Source organism: Pocillopora verrucosa, chromosome 1 (genome assembly GCF_036669915.1).
Source record: "Pocillopora verrucosa isolate sample1 chromosome 1, ASM3666991v2, whole genome shotgun sequence".
Taxonomy (NCBI): domain Eukaryota; kingdom Metazoa; phylum Cnidaria; class Anthozoa; order Scleractinia; family Pocilloporidae; genus Pocillopora; species Pocillopora verrucosa.
In genome coordinates this window covers 13,670,773-13,694,590 of record NC_089312.1, presented here as the reverse complement: position 1 = coordinate 13,694,590, position 23,818 = coordinate 13,670,773, and the positions used below count along the sequence as shown (strand labels likewise).

Here is a 23,818-nt window from a genome sequence, read left to right as displayed (position 1 = left end):
AACCATTATATATTCAATTTTATTGTGAGCAGACCTTGAGGAATAGTCATCTTTTGTAGTATTTCATTACGAGATAATGACCCCCTGTAACTGAAACCCAAATTTGGCTGATAATGTCTATTGGGTATAGATGGCGTCCCGCAAGTCCCGCTGTCGATCCCGGCAACATCCCGAATGTTACTGAGTAAGCAAAACCCACCGGTCAGCGATTTCTATAAAGTTGTTGTTTTGTTGATATAGACATACACATAATGTAACAAAATGGCCACTATTCGGTTCTACACGTGTAAACAAGCTTGAAAAGTTTCTCTGCTAATCAGTGCTACATAAACCCTCAGAGTTCCATATAAGTTACTGGAATACACCATGGTGAAATCGAAGAAAGCAGCTTTAAAGTTAGCGAGAACATCGGGTCACAAAAAAACAAAAGAAGTCACAAACAATCCTTTTGAAATACATACAAATAGACGAAAACATGATATCTTGGGAAGGAAGTTTAAACATGATAAGGGCTTACCCGGGATTTCAAGGTCAAAAGCTATAAAGAAGGTAAGTATCACTTTATAGGGAAAAGATAAGAGTCAATTTGGAAGGAATTAATCTGTAATATCTTAGGTGAAAGGGAACTATTTAGTTTAAAACAGTTAAATCATCATTACTTTCGGAGAGCCCTCTATTGTAAGAAAAGCTGTTGCTTTCATGTAGCCTCCCTACCTTTTAACACACCTGGTCTGAAGCATCTCCAAAAATTCCACCTCTAAGACCATTAATAATCATCCCTACTACTTTCACATAAAGAGCTACTCAAGACATGTAATAGACACTTTTTAGGATTGTTTTTAGAATTAACAAATAGATTTCCATGTTGTGGTGCACCTGTTTAATTACAGATCACAGATGACGTCAAAATGTGATGAGAACAAAAAAGTGGCACAGGAGATGCAGCTGGGTGTGTCACTGATGTCCTTGCTTCATTTTGATATCATCTGTGATCTATTACAGACCTATGGCAACATGGAGTGTATTTATTTTGTATCATCAAAAAACAAAATGTTTTCAAGGGTGACATAATCTATGAGTTTGTCCTTGAATAGATCTTGAGTAAGAACCAATCAAAATGCAGGTACAGTTTAGCATATCATATTACATGTTAGGTGTGTCACATGGCTAGCTTCTTAGTTGATACCAGTCCAACTTTTAGTGTCTGTTTGACATTTAGAGGCAAAAGACACTCCTGGTGGAGCACAAGCAAAAAAATAAGGTTGGTTATTACATTGTACTTCTATCTATTAGTTTTCAGTAGTCTAAAATTCCAGATGATATTCACATCACCTCAATCAGGCAAAATCAGATGTCTGTTTGCAGGCACCATCCATAAGTGCCCTGGGCATTATTAAATTTTTGGAGCTTGAGAGTGGGTGCATATTCAAAGCTGGATGTTTGTTAAACGTTCACCAGTTTTTGCACCCACATGGAAATTGTGATTGAATCTTTTAGGAGAATTCCAGCTTTCTTATAGACTGTCAGACAATGAGAGATCATAAAACAGGAAAGAAATAATAGTCAATACTCCTCTTGTGCTTCTTTTATTACCTGCAAGGTGGGTGCTTATTCAAATAAATATGTTATATTGGATAGTAACATGGGTAAAGCTAATTATGAGGGGATAGAGTTATGTTAAGGACACATTCTTCTACATATCATTTGCTGTCAATTCATAATCTAACTTGATGTTTGATATAGAAAGTACACTTTTTCTTCCAGATGATGTTCATGACAGGGTTATTGTCTATATTTATTCCTAGGCAAACATGTTTATTGATCGCCGGTTTGGTGAATATGATGAAAAAATGTCACTGGAAGAGAAGATGTTGAAAAGATTTACAATGGAAAAAAAGGTGTGGTTGATCTAACTTTTCCTGGGAATACTGCAGACTGTGAAGGGTGGAAAATCTTCTGTAGATGTTGTTGATTGATTGATAGAGATGATGTTTTATTTACTGGGACTGATAAAAGCTTACAGGAGAAAATTACATTTGTAAACCTGCATTGCAATTTGATAAATTTAGATACATGGATAATCATACTGACATGACTCACCTATCTTAAAAAGTTCTGTCTCTTATTGAAGTTTTCTTTATTGTTATAAATATTAGTTGGATGTTGTGTAAAATTACAATCAATGCTAGAAATACATTTTATTACAATCATGATAGCTCATCTGTAGTAGTGCTTTATATATAACAATACTGCTGTACTTACACAATACTACCACTTATGTGCTACATTCCAGCAGATGACTGCAATATACATGTACAACAAATATAAAACTACAATGTTCATTGAATTTATTACACATACTTTCCTAAGAAGCACATTTGTCTGACTTTCATGAAAAGAATTGAAAAACATAAAATGTGATAGATGTAATATTATTACATAGCATCACCATGATCGGCATGGAAAGTACAGATTGGAGGACGAAGAGCTGACTCACTTAGGACAATCACTTGGTGATATTGACAAGTTTGAAGATGTGCAGCTGAGTGATGATGATGATGATGATGATATGGACAAGTCTGCAGAAGGTAAAAACTGTGGATTGAATCAGTGGTTGTTTTGACTTCCAATTAGTGACTGATTTTGTTGTATGTATTGGTATTGACCAGGTTGATCTAGGTAAGTGAGATGCAATTGCACATCTACATAAACCTCACTCTAGCTTCATGGCTTTTCATCCTCTTTTTGAATACTTTTGGAAACACGTAGTGTGATGATCCACCCACTTCCTTTACCAGTTGATCTTCTCCAATTAACTTTAGAGCCCTAAGAGTGCCTAGCGTCTAATTTCTCCTTACAGTATCATCCCTGAATCAAACACAATGGTCATGAGAATAAAGAACATGATCACCAACTAAAGACATTCTTGATTGTTGAACAAATTCTTCTTTCCGGCACCTTAGAAAATGTAAAGAGAGCAATATGGAAAATTTGCATATTGATATTAGGGTGTAAAGGGTTAATTGTCTTCAAACGATGGCATTATCATAAAAAACCATTGGCATGATGCACAAGGGGTAGTTAATACCTACATGTATAATGTAATTTGAGTTGTTACAAAGAGGTGTCTGTTAACCCCACAATGTCTTTGCAGCTGATCATGTTAGAGAGTTGCATTTTGGTGGTTTTCTCACAAAGAAAAGAGCAGATGATGAGCAGGTAATAGTGTTCTTACTGTCATATTTTTTCAACATCTCTACCCTCTTGATATCATTAGTAATTATCCCTACTACCTGTTACACATTTCCCTTTGGAGAATATACAAGAATTTGTTATTGTATCATTTAGAAAATACCTTCTACAATAGCAGGTATGTCGATTGTTATCTCCAGTTTAGGAAATGATGTTTAGAAATTACACGGGGAAATTGCATGATAATTTTTTTTGGGAGTTGAAAGGTTAAATCATGTGTTACTCAGGAGGAGTTAACAGTGCATGGATTGAGCTCAATGAGATTAACCTTCATTTGTTTGTTAAATAATGTACAGGACTGTTTTGTTTCCATACATAAACTTAAGTTTGTACAAACCAAGTGAATATGATTTAGACTTCAGGAAAACACAAGAGCAAGAAAGAGATCATGGAGGAAGTGGTTGCCAAAGCAAAGATCAAAAAGGTAATCATGTTAGGATAAAACTTACAAATTATTTTTGTTTTTAGTTGAAAAAAATGTCTTTGACATAAACAGGATCAGTACCCTGGAATCCAAATATTTAACATTGGTTATATTCTTATTTAGAACATAGTTTGAATTACAAACATTCAAGTTAAATGCAGCAATTCTAATAAAACTTTCTAACAATTTTTTGATATTGCATTTCCATTATAAAAATTTCGCTTGGGTGTTTTTTGTCAGCATGAGCGGCAAATGGCCAAAGAAGAGACAATCACCTTAACAGACAAGCTGGATCAGGATTGGAAGAACGTCAAGAATCTAATTCCACTAAAGGTGAACCTAAGTTGGAAATCTTGTTGCCTTTATTTAACCCTTTGCACTCTAATGTCATTATGCACATTCTCCATACTGTTCTTTATATATTTCCTAAGGTGCTGACCAGGAGAATGTGTTTATTGGTCAAAAGCTTCTTTTGCTGGGCATCATTTCCTTCATTCTCATGACCTTAATGTGTGATTCAGGGGTGATATTGTAAGGAGAAATTAGATGCTAGCCACTCTTAGGTTTAAAAGGGTTATTGATACAGTGGTCAATAGTATTACTTTCAGTATGTTAGAATGGGACTTTAACATCAGGCTTAATGGGAGAATCTCAGTCGACTTGCTTTTCAAATCCCATTTTTGTGTCATCTCAGCCATGCTTTTAAGAAGAATTCTCCTATGTCAAAAGAGGCATAAAGTGTTCAAGAAGGTGACTGATGTGTCTTTCAGCACAAAGAGGCTTTCACAAAAGACTTTTCAATTGACTGTGTTTAATTAATATTGCAGAGGCCACACACTGAAGAGGTTGTTTCCAAAGTAGATGATTACGACATTACTGTCAAACAGTTGGCTTTTGAAATTAAAGGGAAAGTAAGTGCAAAAGAACATGTCCCTTAACCCTTTACAAGCTTTCATTAGTATGCATTTTCTTTAGTGTTGTTCTCTATACATTCCCTGTGGTACTTGCAAAGAGAATTTGTCAAACAATCCAGAGCTTCTTAAGAAGACAATCATTCCCTTCATTCTTGTGACATTAATGTTTATGTTGATAGGTGATGCTGTTGGATCAATTAGATGCTTGTTACTTTTAGTGGTTAAAGGGTTAAAACACCTGAAAAGGAGGTTGCATTATCATAGGGTTAAGTCAGTCTCAGAAAATGATTTATCTGAATATTACTTATACTTTGTGTTTTTAAGGCCACTGACAGACTGAAGTCAGAACATGAGATTGCCAAAGAAGAACAGGAACGATTGGAAAAATTAGAGGTAAATATAGCCATTTATCCTGTGAAACAACATCAGTCAAGGATGATATTATTACATTTTTCTTTTTACTTTGAACAGTAGTTTAGGAGTTAGAATAATGTTTGGAGATTCTCCTTTGGAGACAATTTGTTAGGGGGTGGAAGGAACATGTTTTCTCCTAGGAAGAGAACATTGCAAGTAAAATGTAGTAGGAGTGATCAGTGGTAGTTTTTTTTTTCAAAAAGGTTATTTAACCCTTTAACTCAATGAGTGACCGAGACAGAATTCTCCTCATAATATCAATACAATATCAAGCAGACAAGGGATGAGGAAAAAGAAAAATGTCAATGAGGGCATGATTAGTTGATCCACTACCAAATTCTCAGAAAAAACATAGTGAGAATAATATGGCAGACAGTAAGGAGAATAAATAATGATATCTTGGGAGTGAAAGGGTTAAAGTGTTACCATGGTGTTTTCTCTCTATTTACTAATCATGATTTAGCTTGAGCGTCAACGTAGAATGAGAGGTTTACCTGCTGTGGCTGAGAAACCAAAGCATATATCAGCTGATGACCTTGGTGACAGGTGAGCAATTATGAATGTTTTGGTGTTGTTTTCAGATTATCACTGAGATTTTATGCAATATACACTTATCAAAGTCATATACAGGAAACATACACACCTTTATTTCCAGGGTAACACGGTCAGATGCAAATGTAACTCTGATATCAAATTTTGTTGTAATTTGCTTGCCAGTTTCACACCTGCTGTAGATGAAAGATTCATGCTTAGTTACCAAGATGGATCAGTACATGATATGGAAGGTAGGTACTCTAATTAGACAGTCAGTTAGTCAGTCAAGTTAATTTTTTGTCAGCAACAATACTAGTGGCTATGTTTCTCTCAACTTTATTTTTGTTGTCCAGTCATCATGCAACTCAGAAATTCAGTGGTTAGCATAAGGGTGAAAAGATGAAGTTTTCAATTTTCATTGAATTACATAGGCAGGGGAGAGGTGACTTGCCTTAGCATAATGATTGTAAAGCACTATGGAAGATTAGCTGAATAGGGCTACATTGATATTATTATTATTATTATTATTATTATTATTTGTGCTGCATTTGGCTTTAGTTGGGACTCAGATGTGAATTGACAAACAAGCTGACTTAACTATTTTAATTTATAACAACCTAATGTTGCACTTTTTAGCACTTCGTGCACAGACACAAACATTGAATCTAAAAGGAAGTCTCTCAACATCTTTTTAACATGTTCCAGAAGTTCAGACAGTAAACACGACAGGCTAGTTACTGCAGAGCAAAAAGCTCTTGGTAACAAGCAGAAAAAGGAGGAAGATTTCCTTTTGCAGCTAATGATGTAGTCTGCAGTGCAGGTGTAATTTTGATGAGCAAGTGCTCAGTACTTTTCTTGGTGAAAATTATGACTAGAAATAAATAATATTTGTACTAAGGGGATGAGGGATGGTCAAAGGGAAAGATAGGGGAGGGGGGTGAATTGAATGTGTGGAAAAGGTAGAAGCCTTTTGTAGATTTTGAGTTGTTCTGCACTTCATTCTTCATGCACCTAGCCAAGTTTAGATAGCATTCAATGACTCGTATCCATATACCGACCCATTTGTTACATTTTCAATCTCTAAGATGAAGAAGATGAGGATCAGATAAGAAGAGAAGCTGAAAACAGTGATGAAGAATCTGAGGTAGATGGGGAGGAAGAGGAAGAAGAGGAAGGGGACAATTCTGCTGTTGGCGATGATGATGATGATGATGATGAGGAGGAGGAGGATCAAGATAGTGAAAGCTGTGAAGATGACAATGGTTCTGACCTTGAATCAGATGGTAAATAAGCAATAAAGTTATGTTTGTGTAAAATTTATGTAAAATTGGATTCATGTTAATGTTTGGAAAAATACATTTTTTTTCTTTTAATTACATTGAATGATGCATAATTAGGGTTGGGGTTGTAATGAATAAAGGGGGTAATTCTCTTAAGAAGCTGTGGTGCTGTCTCGGTGGGAGAGTATAACAGGGTAAATTGGTAATTAATTATCAACTGAGTTGATAAGTTACATAAATTGGCCTCCATAAAGAGTTACAAAGCTGATGTTTGGGATATGTTTGTCGTCCTGTAAAATGAGAGAATAACATATAAAGAACATAAAGGGGTTGAAGAGAACAAAAGCTACATCAGTGAGCAAAACTATTTCTTGCAATATTTTACATTAATTTTTGTTTGTTGGATCTACAGTTAGCAATGATGGTGTGGAAGATGAGGCTGACTCTGAAATTGAAATACCAGGAAATCAACAGCAACAAAAAAACAATGTGGTAATTGATTTTGATTTTAATTTTATATATTTTCTGGACTAATCTTTAAATTTATCTTCTGCCAATTATTCTTACACAAGTCTGAATCTGTTAAACCACCAGCAGCTTATCAGTAAGGCTACTTATACTTGTACCATATGCAATGTTTTGTCTCAGTATTTCTTAGACATTTTCTTCCAATGCAAACTAAATTCTTTCCTTCTCTTAATCAGACCATGTTTGATTTTTTTAAGCAAATAGAAAAGACTGAGGCAGAGGTTGTTGAGCCAACAAAAGAAGAACTACCTTTTACTTTTAAAGGTAAATTTGAACCTCCCACATTTTACTTACTTATCCATTTATCCACTTATCCATGAAAAAAAGGCTTCTTGATGGCATTGGAAAATGAAGTTTGCTAATTCTGGCATCTGGATCCCCATTGATTTACTGACTGCATTTTGCTTTTAATTTCCAGCACCAAAATCTCTTCAAGAATTTAAGGAACTTATGAAGGGCTGGTAAGCAAAAGTGTTTTTGATACAGATGAAAAAAAATGTACCATGAGTAACAGTATCATAATTTAAATTGATAAGAATTTACAGCAGTACAACAATTAAAATGTATATAGTGAACGTCAAGGTGTTTTAAGGATGAAGTTTCTGTTTAACTTGGCAAATCTGTGTCTTCTCTTTTACTTGTATCTCAAAGGTCATTTAAGCAACAGTTAACAATCATTGACAGAATCAAGGCATGCCATAATCCCAAGATTACCCCTGCAAATAAACCAAAGATGGAGGTAAAGATTAAAAAATAGCTTTTTTAGTGTTGCTGTTTTAAGGCTGAGGCTCAGTAGGCTGCATGTTGTGGAGATAAATTACAGCAGCAAGTCCTCATTTGTGACTGTGAGAGTTTTTTTTTTACTTTTTGTGAATAACTTTGTCTGTGTGACCAGTCACACCTATCTGGTTTGAATTTGTACAACTGATAGCAGTAACATAACTTTGCCATAAGCAAAGTGATTGTCTACCAAGGTTTGTCATAATGAGTTGTTTTAGAAGTAGCACAGAGAGCTGCCTGTTGTTTCAAGGCATCTTATACTGCAAAGTGCTGCTCATGTAGTTTAGAACCCGTATCAGAGCTATTGTGACCAGATACTTGGGAATGTGCATCCCAAATGTTTTTATGGTTGGCAAAAATGTTCTTGTTCTCAGCTCTCAATGTCTTTCTATAACTCCATATACAGTGTACCCTTACCGTCTTATCTACATTTGCCATCATTGACCAAATCTGATCACTCTTGACTGGGTTTGGTGTCATGATAAACATTTTGGAGTACCCAAGAAGTTAGAAGAATTTCTGTAGTCATCATTTTGTTATTGCAACAATTAATAACTTTTTTCAGGTTTTGTTCACCATTTTGTTGGATTATGTCGGTGAACTCTCCCAGATGGGTCCTGAAGGAATCAAGATGATTGATGAGCTGTCAAGGTAGGCGTATTTTCTGGTAGCTGAATTTTACGCATCCACTTTTTGCCTTTTAATCTAGCGCCAGTGAAAAAGGATTGTAATTGATTTTAAATGAGACGCACGGAAATCCCAATGGAAAGGACATTTTTAGCATTCCTGTTGTACTGGAGAAAAAATATTTGAATAACGTTGGGGAAAAAAATTGGTCTTTGCATTTCCGACGTAAACAGGAGTTTCAATAACTTTGCCTTTCCCAAACACAACAGCCTGCGAGCTGGCTTAACAGACGGCAATGAGGTTTTATATACGTAGCGGTAGGCCGCTGGTAACCGGCTTTTATTGAAATGTTACTGAATTTGGGACAAGATGAAAGCACCTCAACCATGTTTATCCCATCGTTTTGTGATGATGCGTTTACTCTCGTATTGCAGACATCTCTTTGATGTATCCCAGTACTCTCCGGTACACTCCGCCAAGTGCATGCAACAGATTGTAGAGGATATACACAAGAAATTCACCCAGAATTGCGAAAGACAAGGTAAGAGTGCTTATGCGTGATTCATCCCCTTGTCTCTTCTTTAAAATTCCTCACCTTTCCTTCCTAGCCTGCGAGCAGGCCTGCGGACAGATTTGAGGCTAGTCGGCGAGAGGTTAGCTGGGGTCTGGCGTTATCAGTGTTAGATCGCTGGCAGACCTTTCGCAGGCTCGCGTTTCTCATGGCCTCATGTTTTCCCGCGGGCGAAGAAACGCTCGTGCTGAAGTGCTGATAATGAGGGCCTGCTCGCAGGGTATTCCTTCTCTTCTAACTTTACTTTCTTATTTTTATCATCTTCAGGTGGAAAAGGAATGTTCCTGGGTCTTACTGAGGTACGTCTGTCTGTAAACAAGACTCAGATTGGCCACACAGTTCTTTGCGGCCAAGTGAGGAAAATGACTCTGAACAGCTTCTTTCGCCGCATATTATGAGCCATAATTAGCATCAAAACTCGCGCTCTTCGCTCAGGAAATTGGATTCAAAGTCAGAAAAATTAATGACTTAGCTACGTGAGTGTTACGCGCACCTAGTGCTGATTACGCGATTTGGTTTGAGTTTTCAGCGGTTCACTAACTAATTCACCTTAGTTAAAATCGATGTTGCAATTCCTTTTTCGAAGAAGAACCGCGTCAGCACCACGCACAGGAGGCAGGAGGTGTTTTATTTCTCACCTAACTCATCTCGTTATTTCTGTGCTAAAGAAATCATGGAGCTCTTGTTATCAATGTGGGAATAGTCTGTAAGGCTGCCCATAGACGCAAGCTCAATACACAAACGTTAAACGCTCTGAAAGGCCATCCTAACTTTTTGATGATAACCACAGTTACCAGTTGGTCCTATTCCCCGGTACCCGGAACATTCATCCTCCTCCCCTCCTCCCCCACCCTCTCCCCCCACCCGAGTTACCCTGGCGAGCTAACTTTTCTTTAAGCTATTCAACCAACTGTTTACATGAAAATGGTGAACTCGTCAAGGAGCAGTTTTTCAGGCGGGACAACCTTTTTCTTTATATAAACACTTCAGCTTGCCTACACGAGACGAGACGGCTGAAAATGTTTCCTTCCGTTCACCATTTTGTCCAATATGCACCCTTCGTAGCTGTTACGAGGGAGGTTGGTGAGGGAACAGCTGTTACAAATCCAACTTCATATAAACGCTCCGTTAAGTGGTATCGAGGGGGAGGGTTGTACTCGAGACCATTTAAATACTTGGTACAAAACTTGTGACCTGCACTGATGGAGCAAAGGAGGTCCCTAAAAACCGTATCCCTCTAAATCCTCTATATCCTCGTATATCCTCGTATCCCGTATCCCTAAACCGCCTCACTCTTCATATAAGATTACTCCTATTCGTGTTTGTTTCAATTCTTAGCCCATCTGATCTAAGAAAAGTTATCGTGCCTCTGCTTAGCTTTGTTCACTTTCATGTTGGTGAGTTACTGAAAAAATTATTGAAAATTATCTTATTTTGTTTCAGTTGCTTTTTCTTCGCATCGTATCGATGTTGTTTTCGACGTCAGACTTCAGACACGCTGTTTGTACGCCAGCTATGGTTCTTCTCTCCCAGGTTCTTGGCCAGGTAGGAGTTACAGGCTGATGTTGTTTATCCGAAATATATGCCGTGATATAAACAGTTGTATACGGGGCATTACGGTACACAACCAGTCAGAGAGGAAAGGCGGTTTGTTTCTAAAGAGCTGCGTCGGTGGGAGTGTATAACAGGTCAATTTATTTTTATTAAATGAATTGAGAACGTAAATTGGCCACCGTGAAGAGTTTCGAAGCTGACGTTTTGAGCGTTATCCCCCCGTCAGAGCGTTGGCCCATTCGCTCTGACGAAGAGCTACCGCTCGAAACGTCTGCTTCGAAACTTTTGGTTGCCATCATACGTTATCAACTCAGTTGATAATACTAAATTCTCCAATCAAAGAAGAGTATTGCGCTACATCACGTCGCCATCTTGGAGGTAATTTCGGCTATATGATTGTTTTAATTATACCACGTGGTACAAAATATTCTTCTCTTATTGGCTGTGAACCATAGTCCCCCCCCCCCGTATACTAATGTGAACGAAGATGGTTCGTTTATATTTGAAGTGCTTACTCTGAAGCTGTTTTTCGACTGAACCATTTCATGACTTTGCCGCTCCAAACCCTGAGTCCAACTTCATTGAATAACTGATGTTTTTGTTTGCAGAGTCCTGTACGGTGCTTAAGAGATGTACTTAGGGGTCTTTTTGTCTGCGATTTGTTTTACGAGGTTCGTTTGCTGATTGTAGTTTGATTATTAAAGTCTTTATACTCCACCGTCAGTATGCATATTCTCCTTACTGTTCTCTATACATTTCCTATGATAGTGACGTGGAGAATCTGTTTAACAATTATGAGCTTCTCTGGTGGGAGATCATTTGCCTTATTTTCATGGCCATAATATTTGATTCTACAGTGATACTGTAAGGAGAAATAAAATCCCAATCACTCTTACGGATTAAAGAGCTAATTTTTTAACTTGTGCAAACGAGTTTTTATGCGGACTCTGATTTGCAAATGGTAAGAAGTCGTCCCTAACTCGCCCGAACACGAAACCATATCGGAGTAGTAACCGCACATAAACGATACAAAGCCTTTGTTACAGTTCATACAGTCTTGGTGTTAATGTATTTTGCAGTTCGTATCTCTCTCCAAGCGATTCGTACCTGAGGTTGTCAACTTCCTCTGTGGAATTCTCTTTATGGCTTCGAAGAAAGAAGTCCATACCCGTAAGTGTCCACTTACTCATTATGTATTTCAGTATTAAAACATTCCCGTGGAAAATGTGGTAGTTAGGTTTTGTTGCCCCTTCACACGTCCTTAGGCGTCTTCATAACGCGCGGAGTACGGGGGTGTGGTGGTTGGGAAAGTGGCTCGTCACATCTTGCGCTCCTGCGTCGTCAATGCCATTAAGAAGAATGAGGACGAGTCAGTGTCATGGTGATGCTGTTTTGCAATATTCTGCTGTTTATCTTTTTACCATGTGTTGCTTCTTCTCCCGTCATCTCTTACCTTAATCTCCGTTCTCCACCTTGAATTCTTATTCCGTTACTCTTTATTCCTCCTTTTTTCCTCCTATTTCTTTCTCCTCCTTTTTCATAGAGCATTCAGTTGCGCTTAAATAATGTGTCGATTTTCACAGCTCAGCTTGTTCTCCCGTTTAAACACAGCAGCAAATGGCGCGACCTTCTCAAACTTCAGTCAGATTCAAGGTGAGTGATAAAGCTCGTAATCTGCTCGAGAACCCAGTGCCATCTGTGAGTACTGTTATTTTACTTTGAACAGAAAGCATCAGGTTGCTGGTAAAACCTGGAAAAAGACACAGGCTTATACAAACAAACAAACAAACGACCAAAGACGCCCTGAATAAACGTTCACGGTAGTTTTAAACTATTTCCCTTTCCTGAGAATTAAACGGATCCTTGAAAGACTCTTCCAGTAGCAGTGAACACATTTAATTCAAAGGTTTTATCATACACCCTCCTGTCCTGATTTACGCCCATAACGTTAGGAGATAACTTTTTCACCGGCTAATGGTCAGTTTGACCGACCGGTTTCAGTTCTTTGACCGTCAAGCCCTTACCGCTGACGACTCTGGGAGAAAGCACGGCAGATGTACAGACGACAGATGAAACAAGGTAAAGAACGAGCTTAAAGCATTTCAAGAATTAAAATTCGGCCAATCCACAGCTGTTCTTCCTGACGAGTTTTTCTATTATATTGGGCAACTGGCTAACACTGATTTCTTGCAGGCTTGCCGCAACGCAAAGATAGCGCTTTGTATTAAAATCTAAGCAATGAGAAATGAGAATCCTGTTAGATCAATCGCTATATCCTTTCTAAACTCGTAAAAGACAGTTTCCTTGACCTTTTTTCTGTGCCTTAACTCCCCGTCCTTTTTCCAGGGGGAAAAAACTCCTTTCAGGTGGACAACCACTATTAAGCAGGTCCATACAGGAGTGATTTCCCCCCCGACGTCAGTGCTTTTAGAACACTTTTAGCCTATACATTCAGCCCCGACTAACTGGTTATCAAATTGTCCAATTTTTTTCAAATGTTGTTATAACAATAAGCGACCACCTCTTTGCCAATTTTAAGACAGAGTTCGAAAGTTACGAGATGAAAGCTGAATCACTTGAGGTACATTACTTATACCCACCCTTAAATTTCTGAAATAATTTTTTGAAGGCCTTTTTGTCTCCGTTTTGAGACACCCACACATTTTTTTGTTCTTTACTCCTACTTTAGAATCGTTGTTCCAGCAGTCCTTCATCAATGTGCGAAGAGAGCAGAGGTTACTTTGAAATATCCCCGGTTTGCTGTCGGGCTTTTTGAGCAATTATGAAGTGTTTTATTTTTCTTTCTGCAGGGTTAACTCAGTCAACCATTGCTTGTCCATTTTGCAAAAATTTGTTGATTTGTACCAGGACTTACCCGCAAGTTTTGAGATATTTGCTCTTGTGAAAGAACATTTACAAAGGTAAGGGATGAGTGAACCAAAGTTCACAGGTAACTACAAGATTATGAAAAATTTTCTGAATGATTACAATTTGACCATAATGGGTGTGGCATAGTACTGAACAAGATTTGTTTGATGTTTCAGAATACCTTCAGATCTTTATCCTGCTTCTGTTCAGGTAACATAGTGCAAGAAAAGTGATTTGAATGAATTAGTTTTACTAAAAAATTTAGTGTCTAAGCTCAAATACCAACACTTGACGAAAAAACTTCTTGCTTCTTGTTACACTATTTTATTGATTTATGTTGCTTAAATGTGAGGTTCTCTGATTGCTCCACTTTCCAATGTTCTCAAGCGTTGTTTCTTCCTCAATTTAATTCCTTACATGAATTTAGTTATTTCTTTTAAATTTAAAAGTAGCGATTGGATTAACTGTGCTTAACCCTTTACAACACTAACATCAGTATGTTTATTCTCCACACTCTTCTCTATACATTTACGAAGGTGGTGATAAGGAGAATTTGTTAAACAATGAAGAGCTTCTTTAGTTGATGATCATTTCCCTTAATGTGTGATTCAGAGGTGATATTGTAAGGAGAAATTAGATGCTAGCCCTAAGGGGGCTAAACCCCTAGGGGGGCTAAACCCCTAGGGGGGCTAAACACCTAGGGGGGCTAAACCCCTAGGGGGGCTAAACCCCTAAGGGGGCTAAACCCCAAAAGGTTAAGAGAGTACAATAGTTCACTGCCTCTGTTAAAGAATAAAGAAGTCCGATTTTCAAGGGAGATTTGCTCTTGCTGTTGATGCAATGTGTTGTTCTTTAAATCAGATTTAGAATGTTGGATTTGTTTATTTCGGTCGGGAACTGAACACTGACTCTTGCTCTTTTTCCTTTCCATGTTTTATTCAGGAAATTTACCGCAACCTTCAAACGAGAACAAATGAACTCTTCACCAAGAGCCTGAATCGTAACCATCTCACGTTACAAGCGCGTAAACCGGAACCTATCAAGACATACGAACCAAAGTTTGAGGAGCAGTGAGTGTGAATCATTTTTACATCTTTTTCAGTGACTGTCTATTCGCTCCTGTTGTTGTTTGAGTGAAATACTAAATCATATTAAGTCCATTGGTTGGGGGAACGGTATTTATCAGCCAATGAACCCGGCTATAACCGTCTCTCTCTTGTCTTGAGAGTATAAAGAAAAAACGCGACTCTATCCCCGGGTATTTCTCTCCGAGCTGCCATCTTTGTGTTCCTTCCAAGTTGTCTTATTCAACCTTTTTGCAAGAGCTCATTGGTACGTGATTGAACCACAGTTCATATGTGGTAACTGTTTGTTTCATCATGTTTCACTTCTTCGTTTCCGCATCGTCTCGGGTTGACGTCTGCTGATTTAAAATGTAAAAAAAGGAGAGAAAAAGCCAGAGGGCAATCATTTTCGTATGCAGTTTGTAAAGCCCCGCCCCTGTCCCGCCCAATATGGCGTCACTTACTTATGTTGTCGATCGCGACGTCATTTGTAGTCGATCGCATAGCAAGCGATATGTTTTCAGGTTCTTTGTAGAGAATCATTTTTTTCATCAACGTTATTCACTGTGTTTACTTTACAGTTACGAGGTTCGATCAAGGAGAGGTACCGGGAACAAAGCAACGAACGAAAAGCAGAAGCTACGATACAAATACAAGAGAGAATTTAAGGTGCAGCTTCTTATTCATTCTTTGTGTCAGCATATTTCTAAAAAAATGTAAAGTTTCAATTCCAACCCTTTCCTTTGCACTGGGCACTTCTGGTGACCAGAAATGGTTGGTGGTTGGGTTATTATTTGCGTTTGATACCAGCTACCATTCTGTGGAACATTAACAGTTCACGATACAGAAACTCGGATAAACTACGATGGCTGTGATCAGCTCATTACAGCATTAAGCTCTCTTTTGCTTTGTTGATGTGTGCTGTCTAAGAGAGTGTTCCGGGATGTTTTTTTAATGGTCACCAATGAGTCTTTTCAAAAGTGCGATTTTATCCGGCTTAGGGAAAAGTGTTGCCCTAAATTTTCCTTCAAATATACAGCAAGTGCCTCAGCCCTCTATTCCTTAACATCAGTATCCATATTCTCCATATTGTTCTCTGTGTATTTCCATCGGTACTGACAAGGAGAATTTGGTAAACTATTCAAGCTCCTTAGGTTGCCGATCATTTTCTTCATTCTCGTGATCTTAATGAATGTATTACTGTAGGGAGAAATTACTTGCTGGTCACCCTTAGGGTTAACTATCAGAAGCAATATCGTCGTTAAGCTTATGGTAGAACAATATGTGTATGTTGTCTCTTGTTACAATTTGTAGGGCGCTATAAGAGAAATAAGAAAGGATAACCAGTTCCTAGCGAAACAAAAGCTGAAAGAACAGTTAGAGAGGTAAGTCGAATTGAAGCATGCATTTTTACTCACTCTGTACCTTGTGGTTAGTCAGAAGTTGCAACGAAGGAGGCAGCTCTTCTCTTTGGTCCGAAATAGTTATTCCGATCACCTTATTCACTGCTGCTTCATTCATATTCCTCTAGGGACACAGAACGTTTGCATAAAGTCAAGCAAATTGAACACATGTTGTCCAACCAGCAAGCGGAAACCAACGCCATGAACCGGAAGAAGAGAAAACGGGGAAAGTAATAAGAGAATAAACGTGAACCGAACTAGCTGATCATGTGTTCTCGTGGCGTCTCACTCGGCGATGGACTCTCCGTGAACCTCCGATACGAAATTAACTTGATGACGATTTGTCTTCTTCAGTCGCCGTGATTTTTCTTCTCTGTCTTGGATCATTCAGCAGCCTTATTGACCACAACCGAAAAGCTACAGACAGTTTGAACAACCATTGGGTTCCATTTAAAACGATGGGTTTTTTTTTATTCATCCATGCAGTATTTAGATTCGAGCATAGACTTTGGGCAACTCAACAGTCGCCTCCAACAGGAATCGATCGATGGTCCCATTAGGCAGTGAGCTAAAAAGTTATGAAATAAAATTATTCTGAACAGTTTCAGAGATCATTCTGATCAACTGGTGTCCGTGAATACTTTCCCTGCATGTTTGTGGCAAAGTTATGCGGTTCTGTTTTTGACATCGTAAGAAGCTTATTAAGTTATATGAGATGCAAATTTTTGAAAGATTTCTAGATTGGAGATATGGCTCTGGCCTGACTTCTTGGCCTAGATATTCCAAACTGTGCTCTAAAAAGCACGAACAAACTAGTCATGAACACAAAATTTGCAGGAAATGTTGTTTAATTCAAACAATTTCCTTGCCCAACTGCTCCGTATCAAAGGTTACGATAGGTTTTAGCGAGACCGTTTTAAGGTCTGTGATGGGTACCTAAAGCGCCTTCAACAATCCCGAGATCCCGTGCGTCAAAGCACTAGTTTCCCTATTTTCTCAGATCATCGTCGAGTGCACGTGTGAAATAAATGCTGCTGAAGGACACAATGAGGGTAAAAAAAGGAAAAAATTGAGGTAAAAGGAAGGAACGGCAGTGGACTGACTTTTTATTTCCTGTATCTGCGGTATGGCGCACTAGCGAGGAGCTAGTGTTTCTCTTTTGGCATGTCGGGCCAGTCCCCCTCTTTGGATTGAACTCCTTTCGGTTCAGAGGTTTGCGTTACTTCCGTGAAGTCATCAATTTTAGTGAAATTCGACCTTTGGGGAAGTGATAAATTTGGAAAACGTATCATCGCGATAACGAAACTGAAAAATATATTTCTGCTGACCCGAGCTTGTTCTGGATAAACGGAAAGAGTAGTGGTTGTAGCAGTGCAGTGTATTTACATATAAGAATCAGCTGAATATACTCTTGATGTCCCTCATCAGACTAGACGTGACGCTAACAACGTCTGAACACTCGAGGAGATCTTTCCCTTTAAATCACAGCCCTGTTAGCGTCAGGGAAACAACAACAGAATGTGTTTGTGAAAAGAAAATTAGTAGGATAGCATCGTCTGATGGCAGGATGAGAACACCATCGAAAGCTAAATATAGATCTGTGAAGGTTGGTTTGAAAGATGTGATTCTGTTTTGTATATTGGGTATTGTGACAGTGAACTGAAGTGTTAATTTATGTTAAGCGAACTAGTTTTTCAAGTCATAACTCCAACTTTTTAATTTCTGAGCTTGATTACATGCCCCCACTCTGCATTGCTACTCATTTGGTGTCCTGTCCGATCGTATTTTTTTATCTTTTCTTTTTTATGGATAAATTTAAATATACAGGATCTCCTGTTCCAAAATGTGACTGAGGGGATTGTTAACTGTTTCCTAGCAGTTTCATACTACCTTAAATGCAAAAAATATATTGCGCAATTGACGGCCATCTTGCAGACGATTATATGATTTCCTTTTTATAATCTTCAACCGGAAGCTTCCTTTTCACGAAGTATAACAAGTTCAGTGGTATAACAGGCTTCTTAACGTTGGAAAAGATACAAGTTAACACCCAATTTAAATCCAAAGATTTATTCAACAATGGCTATGCTATCACGCTTTAGAATATTAGGATATGAGAAACTAAACCACTCACTGAATATAGGATTCAGTCGAAAGTGCTACTTCAGCTTACGAGCAACTAGGAGCTGATGATAATGAACTGCTGTCTTAGAAAGATTTAGAAATAGTCATTGTTTTTTTTGTACCCAATTCTGAAAATATGTTAAACAGATGATAAAAATGTCAACCTTTGAGCTTCGTTAGGTTTATCGATGGGGCTATCGTAATGAGATTTTGTCGCTTTTGTCGTCAATACTTCTGGGAGTTGCAGAGTAAATTACGTTTCCATAAAACGGCAGAACATTTTCGGAAGGAAAAAATCGCAAGTTCTATATAATCAATTTTAATCGTTGAATGTAAGGGTTGTATTCACGCGTAGGTAAACGAAAAAGCAAAGTCAGCCTCCGTAGCACACGTTGCGTTACAAAAAAAAGGAGAAATCAACAAAAGCCGTTAGAAAGATGGTTTGACCAATCAAAAGAACTTGGAAAAGCTTGTTGCATGTCGTTAATTGACCCTTCGCTCAGAGCAAACCTTCCATGAAATAGTTGCGCTGTAAAAATCATTTTCGAAAGCAAAGGAAAACATCGTGACGTTGTCGGATCAGGCTTTTACATATATTCAAATTTTAAAATCAAACACTTCACACATTCCTGCACGTCACTCATAGTTGAAGTCACGTGCAGGTAAAACGTGAGTGAAGATTGCGTTATTCATTGCATTACAAAACACTTTCAACGGACCAATCACAGGAAAGTGTGAGGCGTGACGTAAAAATGACCTTCGTTCGCAGCAGGTTGAATCACATGACGAGTCATGTGCTTATCTTATGTATTACTCTTGCGTCAGGCTATCCTTCGTGTTTGTGCCGGCTATTACCGCAACGCTCTTTGCTTTTGGATGTTTTGTAGATTATAGAATGCACTTTGATTTGTCCATCACTCCATAGTAACGATAGAAAATGACAATATCTAAAAAGGACCGTGAAGTAAGTTGTGTTTCGGAAACATCTCATTTTGTATTTACAGTATGACGGTCGAAGAGCAAGTTCCCTTTTTGGCGCGTATATGTTCACACTAACGAGCCGTTAATTTTTAGATCGTCGTTTCGATACCCACATCTTCTCTTCCCTTTTATCTAGAAAATGTTTTGTTATCGTATATTTTTTAATTGATTTTTACTCGAAGTGAATTTAACGTTGCGATCTGTAATGTCACTGAAGCAGTGTCCTCTGAGTAAACTGATAAATTTTGGTGTTGATTTGTTTGTTCTTCAGACCGTGAAGGTTCTCGTGAGCAACCCAAAACTTCATAACTGCTCCCGCAGCAAGTTTGTTGACTATGAGATTAACATAGAGGTGGGTTTTATTTGGTTAACAGACGATATTATTACTTTCGTTCTAGCCTTATCAGATGTATCGTATTTCTAGCACAAGCGGCTGACATTGTTGACATTCTTATTGCTTCTTGTTCTTGTTTTAGACTAACAACAAGGCCTTCTTCAGTAAACGCTCTAGTGTTAGAAGAAGATATTCTGATTTTTGCTGGCTTAGAGCAAAGCTTTCCAGCACAGATATCAGCGGATTAGGAGGGTACGTTTTGTAGATCTCGTGATGATTGAATACGAGTTTTTACTACTTTGGTGTGCCATCTTGCTCAGTCTTCTCATTAATTTTCTTTTCTCCATCTTTGTAACCAGCAAGAAATGATTTTTGTAAATATATGTTGTCTGTTGCCGTTGCGTTTTTCTAAGCGTTTTTCTAAGCGTTTTTCTAAGCGTTTTTCTAAGCGTTTTTCTTTCATTTACCCCCTGATCTTGACCAGTTTCTTTCAGTGCTTTTCTCTTGTTTCTCTAATATATAGTCTTCTCTCATTAGGGAAACAAGTATTCCAACCCTACCTCCAAAGAGTTATTTTAGCAGATTTGATAAAGGAGTGATTGATTCTAGGCGGGAAGGATTTCAGCATTTCTTAAGCGAGTGAGTATTTATTGTTTTGTACGTGGAAATCATGCTATGATTCTATGTTCTCACTTGTCTTAAAGGAATGAATAAGTCTGAGTAAGATATTCTAGAGCTAAAAGAAAGAAAATGGGCAATCTGAGCAATGATCCTGGCAGATGTCCTGCAATTTAGCAATTACAGACAAGAAGTCTGAAAATTATTAGGCTTTGATGAGATTCAAACCCATGTATCCTTGGTAGTAGTTGGAGTGTAATACAAATTGAGCTACCAAGCAACATGTTGGAAGCAAGACAATTTGGAGAGGGTTCATCTTTTAAAATGGCAAACTTTGGAGGTTGCTTAGTACCTAATAGCCCAAACTATTTGTCATCTTCTCGAAAATATGTAAAATTTTGGGTAGAATACATGCATAACATGTTGGGAGCAAACAAACTTAAGATAGATCATCTTATAAAATGGCAAACTTTGGAGGTTGCTTAGTACCTAATGGCCCTAACTATTTTTCATCTTGAAAATATGCAAAATTTAGAGTAGAATACATGCATGTTTTCTCTTTTGTGTGTTCAATTGTGAAAACAATATCTCTCTGGCATGGAATTAACTCAAATTTGTACAGCAGAACAAAAGCTTTTAATTTCAAGAATGAGGCATTATTTTAACACCATGATTAAGATAGTTAGTCAACTTACAGGGGTTAAAATAATGATACTGCTGTTATTAAACTTCAAGAGAGTTACATCACATCTCACTATGGGATTAACATCACACTACATCATGATGCAATTAACATGTGCTTAACACCTAGTTATGACATAATTGTGTAATATTATAAGACTTGTCACAAATTGCATAAGAATGTGAAATTGACTCAACTATTTGACTAGAGCAGGATGTGAAAGTTTTGTTGGTAAATGGTTAACCTCTTTGAAATGTTTTGTTTTTCAGAATCGTCAAGGTAAATAATTATCTATCATTTGCTGGTCTTCACCTATTCCTACAAACACAGCTCCCAATACAAGAAATTGAAGGCTTTCTAGAAGGAAAATATGGAGAGAATGCCTCTGTTGAAGACTTAATACACCCTACAACTCTTTCCAATTTAAATGAAGACAAAAAAACTTTATATGAATGCTCAAATGAAGACTGTACTTTGTTGACTTCCTCCAACTGGGACATTCCTTCTACAGACAATGCTTCAACTCATTGTGGGTCATATGAAGTCAACTCTGACAGACTTCTCTCTGATAGCTATAGCACTTCTTCAGGGTATCTGTCAAGCTCTGCAGAAAACAGCTCTTTCATGTACACAATGTACAGATGACTCTGAAGCAAGAGTTTGAATATTTTGTTTGGTTTTTTGGGCTTTTTTTTACAATAATTTGGTCTGTGATGTTTATTTGCAAGGCACGTTATAGGTCTTTATTTGCAAGTCAACTCTACAACTCTTCCATGAGACAAGGGGTTTTACATTGAAATGTTATTTTCAGTTATTTATTTTAACCAGCAAAGATTAGTTGAGGTTTGTTGGTTTGTTTGACTACAATTAAAAGCACATTTTGGGTCTAGTGATGAAGGAAAGGGTATAGAGAAACCCACATCAATAACTTCATTATTATACTTTTTATAATTTATTATTATTGTAATGTAATTTATTAACAATTTATGTATAGAGATGCATATCTAGAGAATTTAGTTTATTACTGTATATATTCTATAATTGTGTTCGTGATTATAGAAGTGCATGGGCTGTGTTTGGTGGAGGATTGCATCATATCTCACTATTATCACCTTGTTCGAGGTGATTATAGCATAGGTGCTGAATTTCAAAATGGCTACCTCATGTTTTGTCAATGTTTCAGAGAAACATAAATACAATTAATCAAAATTGTGAGCATCAGTTTCTTTATTTACAGAATTTACAACAGAGTCTGAAAGGACCTGAGCAATTATGCTTCAAGCTCAGTGAACATGTTTTAATAATATTCACTTCCTCTTTGGCAAATAATTGTGAATTAATTCATTATTCGTAGAGTAACACTAGTGAAAAATACTAGAGAAAATTTAATTTTGTTTAAAAGAATTGCTAATAGTGTACTGATGGAAAGTTTCTGTACATGTTCAATGGAAATTGTTTTTTATGTAAATGCAAAGGAAATATTTAAAACTTTATTTCCCAGGTGAGGAAGAATTCTACCTCTTGACTTAAAATGGTGATAATTTCAATCAAATGTACAGACTTTCTCTTAATAACTTCCACCTCATATTTACAATGAGTTGTAATCAAGTCTTGTCAGTATATGGGAACAAGCTAATGCAAACCTAAAGTGTACTTTTATACTTTATTGCCAGCTAAGTGCAGGTCATCCCATTATTTTTAGCTTTGAAATTAATTCTTAATCTGGGACATGGAGGAAATAGCACAAGACCTCTTTGTTACATTTGAAATAAAAGACACTGCTTCTGCTAAGAATAACCTGTTAAAACATCAATTAATGTGCTTGTGGATGTGGGATATTTGTTGGGAAAATGGTAAGGAAAGTTATTGGAACCCAAGGGCTTGAAATACAGTGCTCTCCATGGGTTAATTGGCATGGGAAATTTCAACTTTGGAAGGCTAAATTAAGAAGCGACTGCCTGATGAATCATAAAATGGCAGGTAATTAACACTTAACCCTTCTCTGATCATGAATCCCAATGTCACAGGAAGTTTCCATTTATGTTAAACCCTTTTGTTAGATATCTGGGGGTGTTGTGGAATGTGCTTTTATTACGTAGTTTAGCATGGTATCTTAGGTCCCTTGCTGTGTTTGGGGTTGAGAACATGTTCACAAATAAAAGGTCTTTTCAAGCTAGTTGTCTTGAAACCTTAGGAAACCATGATTCAACCAGTTTGAACAAAACAAATTCAACAAAGAAAGCAGTGGCTTTATAAAGGATACCAAACAGATTTTCAGTGGTTTATATTAATTAAATATTAAGGAAGTTAGAACTTTTTCAGGAAATGTTCAAAATATATGAATCTGATCTAAGTGTCATTGATTTCGGTTTTTCAAACTGAAGTGAAATTTTTCCCTTGAGGTCATCAAATTTTTCCATCCTTGATGTTTATTCTTGCTTGGTCAATTGGGAAACAAATGAAATGCATGCACTGAGGATCCATCTTGCACCAGTAACATTTCGGTACTCTGAAAGGCACTGAGACATAGTGGTGTGACTGCTGTACTCTTGGGAAAAGAAATCTGGGTTTAAGACCTGCCTAGGTCATTGTGCTGTATACTTCTGTGGGCCACTCTCAGTATGCCCCTCCTTACCAAGGAGTTTAAATGGCTACTGTGGAACTGTGAAGTAAGCTTGATGAGGGAAGGAGGGGAAAAATACCAACCATGGAATAGTATCACACTCAGGGGGATGGAATACTCCTTGTTGTGTTTCATGCAACAAAAACTGTGATAGGCTTAGGCTGAGGGACACCCTGCCCTTCCCCCCCCCCAAGAGCACAAACTAAGCCCTTTTCTCTATTTACCCTGGAGAAACCAACTATA

At 37.6% G+C, this 23,818-nt stretch overlaps 2 protein-coding genes across 4 annotated transcripts; both read left to right on the top strand.

The window, feature by feature from the left end:
* Positions 1–261: 261 nt before the first annotated feature.
* Positions 262–16,837, top strand: LOC131786277 (nucleolar protein 14). 2 transcript variants are annotated; one of them, XM_066173762.1, is made up of 30 exons: positions 262–549; positions 1,220–1,261; positions 1,806–1,898; positions 2,444–2,588; positions 3,155–3,219; positions 3,608–3,676; positions 3,917–4,009; positions 4,504–4,587; positions 4,915–4,983; positions 5,468–5,550; positions 5,722–5,789; positions 6,624–6,821; positions 7,252–7,310; positions 7,544–7,610; positions 7,765–7,807; positions 7,998–8,085; positions 8,692–8,777; positions 9,188–9,294; positions 9,592–9,623; positions 10,768–10,869; positions 11,487–11,549; positions 11,958–12,048; positions 12,462–12,531; positions 12,880–12,957; positions 13,689–13,799; positions 13,923–13,956; positions 14,689–14,816; positions 15,392–15,479; positions 16,125–16,195; positions 16,342–16,837. In XM_066173762.1, exons 1-30 carry the CDS (start codon positions 367–369, stop codon positions 16,445–16,447), a joined length of 2,616 nt encoding a protein of 871 aa, XP_066029859.1. In that variant the 5' UTR covers positions 262–366; the 3' UTR covers positions 16,448–16,837. The 2 variants fall into 2 exon arrangements, with proteins under 2 accessions (XP_066029859.1, XP_058959292.2); XM_059103309.2 differs by having other exon boundaries at positions 7,231–7,310.
* A 637-nt stretch (positions 16,838–17,474) lies between these two features.
* Positions 17,475–22,167, top strand: LOC131786289 (sorting nexin-10B). 2 transcript variants are annotated; one of them, XM_059103324.2, is made up of 5 exons: positions 17,475–17,819; positions 19,590–19,670; positions 19,795–19,904; positions 20,190–20,291; positions 21,222–22,167. In XM_059103324.2, exons 1-5 carry the CDS (start codon positions 17,628–17,630, stop codon positions 21,595–21,597), a joined length of 861 nt encoding a protein of 286 aa, XP_058959307.2. In that variant the 5' UTR covers positions 17,475–17,627; the 3' UTR covers positions 21,598–22,167. The 2 variants fall into 2 exon arrangements, with proteins under 2 accessions (XP_058959307.2, XP_058959308.1); XM_059103325.2 differs by lacking the exon at positions 17,475–17,819 and adding an exon at positions 19,152–19,301.
* Positions 22,168–23,818: the final 1,651 nt, after the last annotated feature.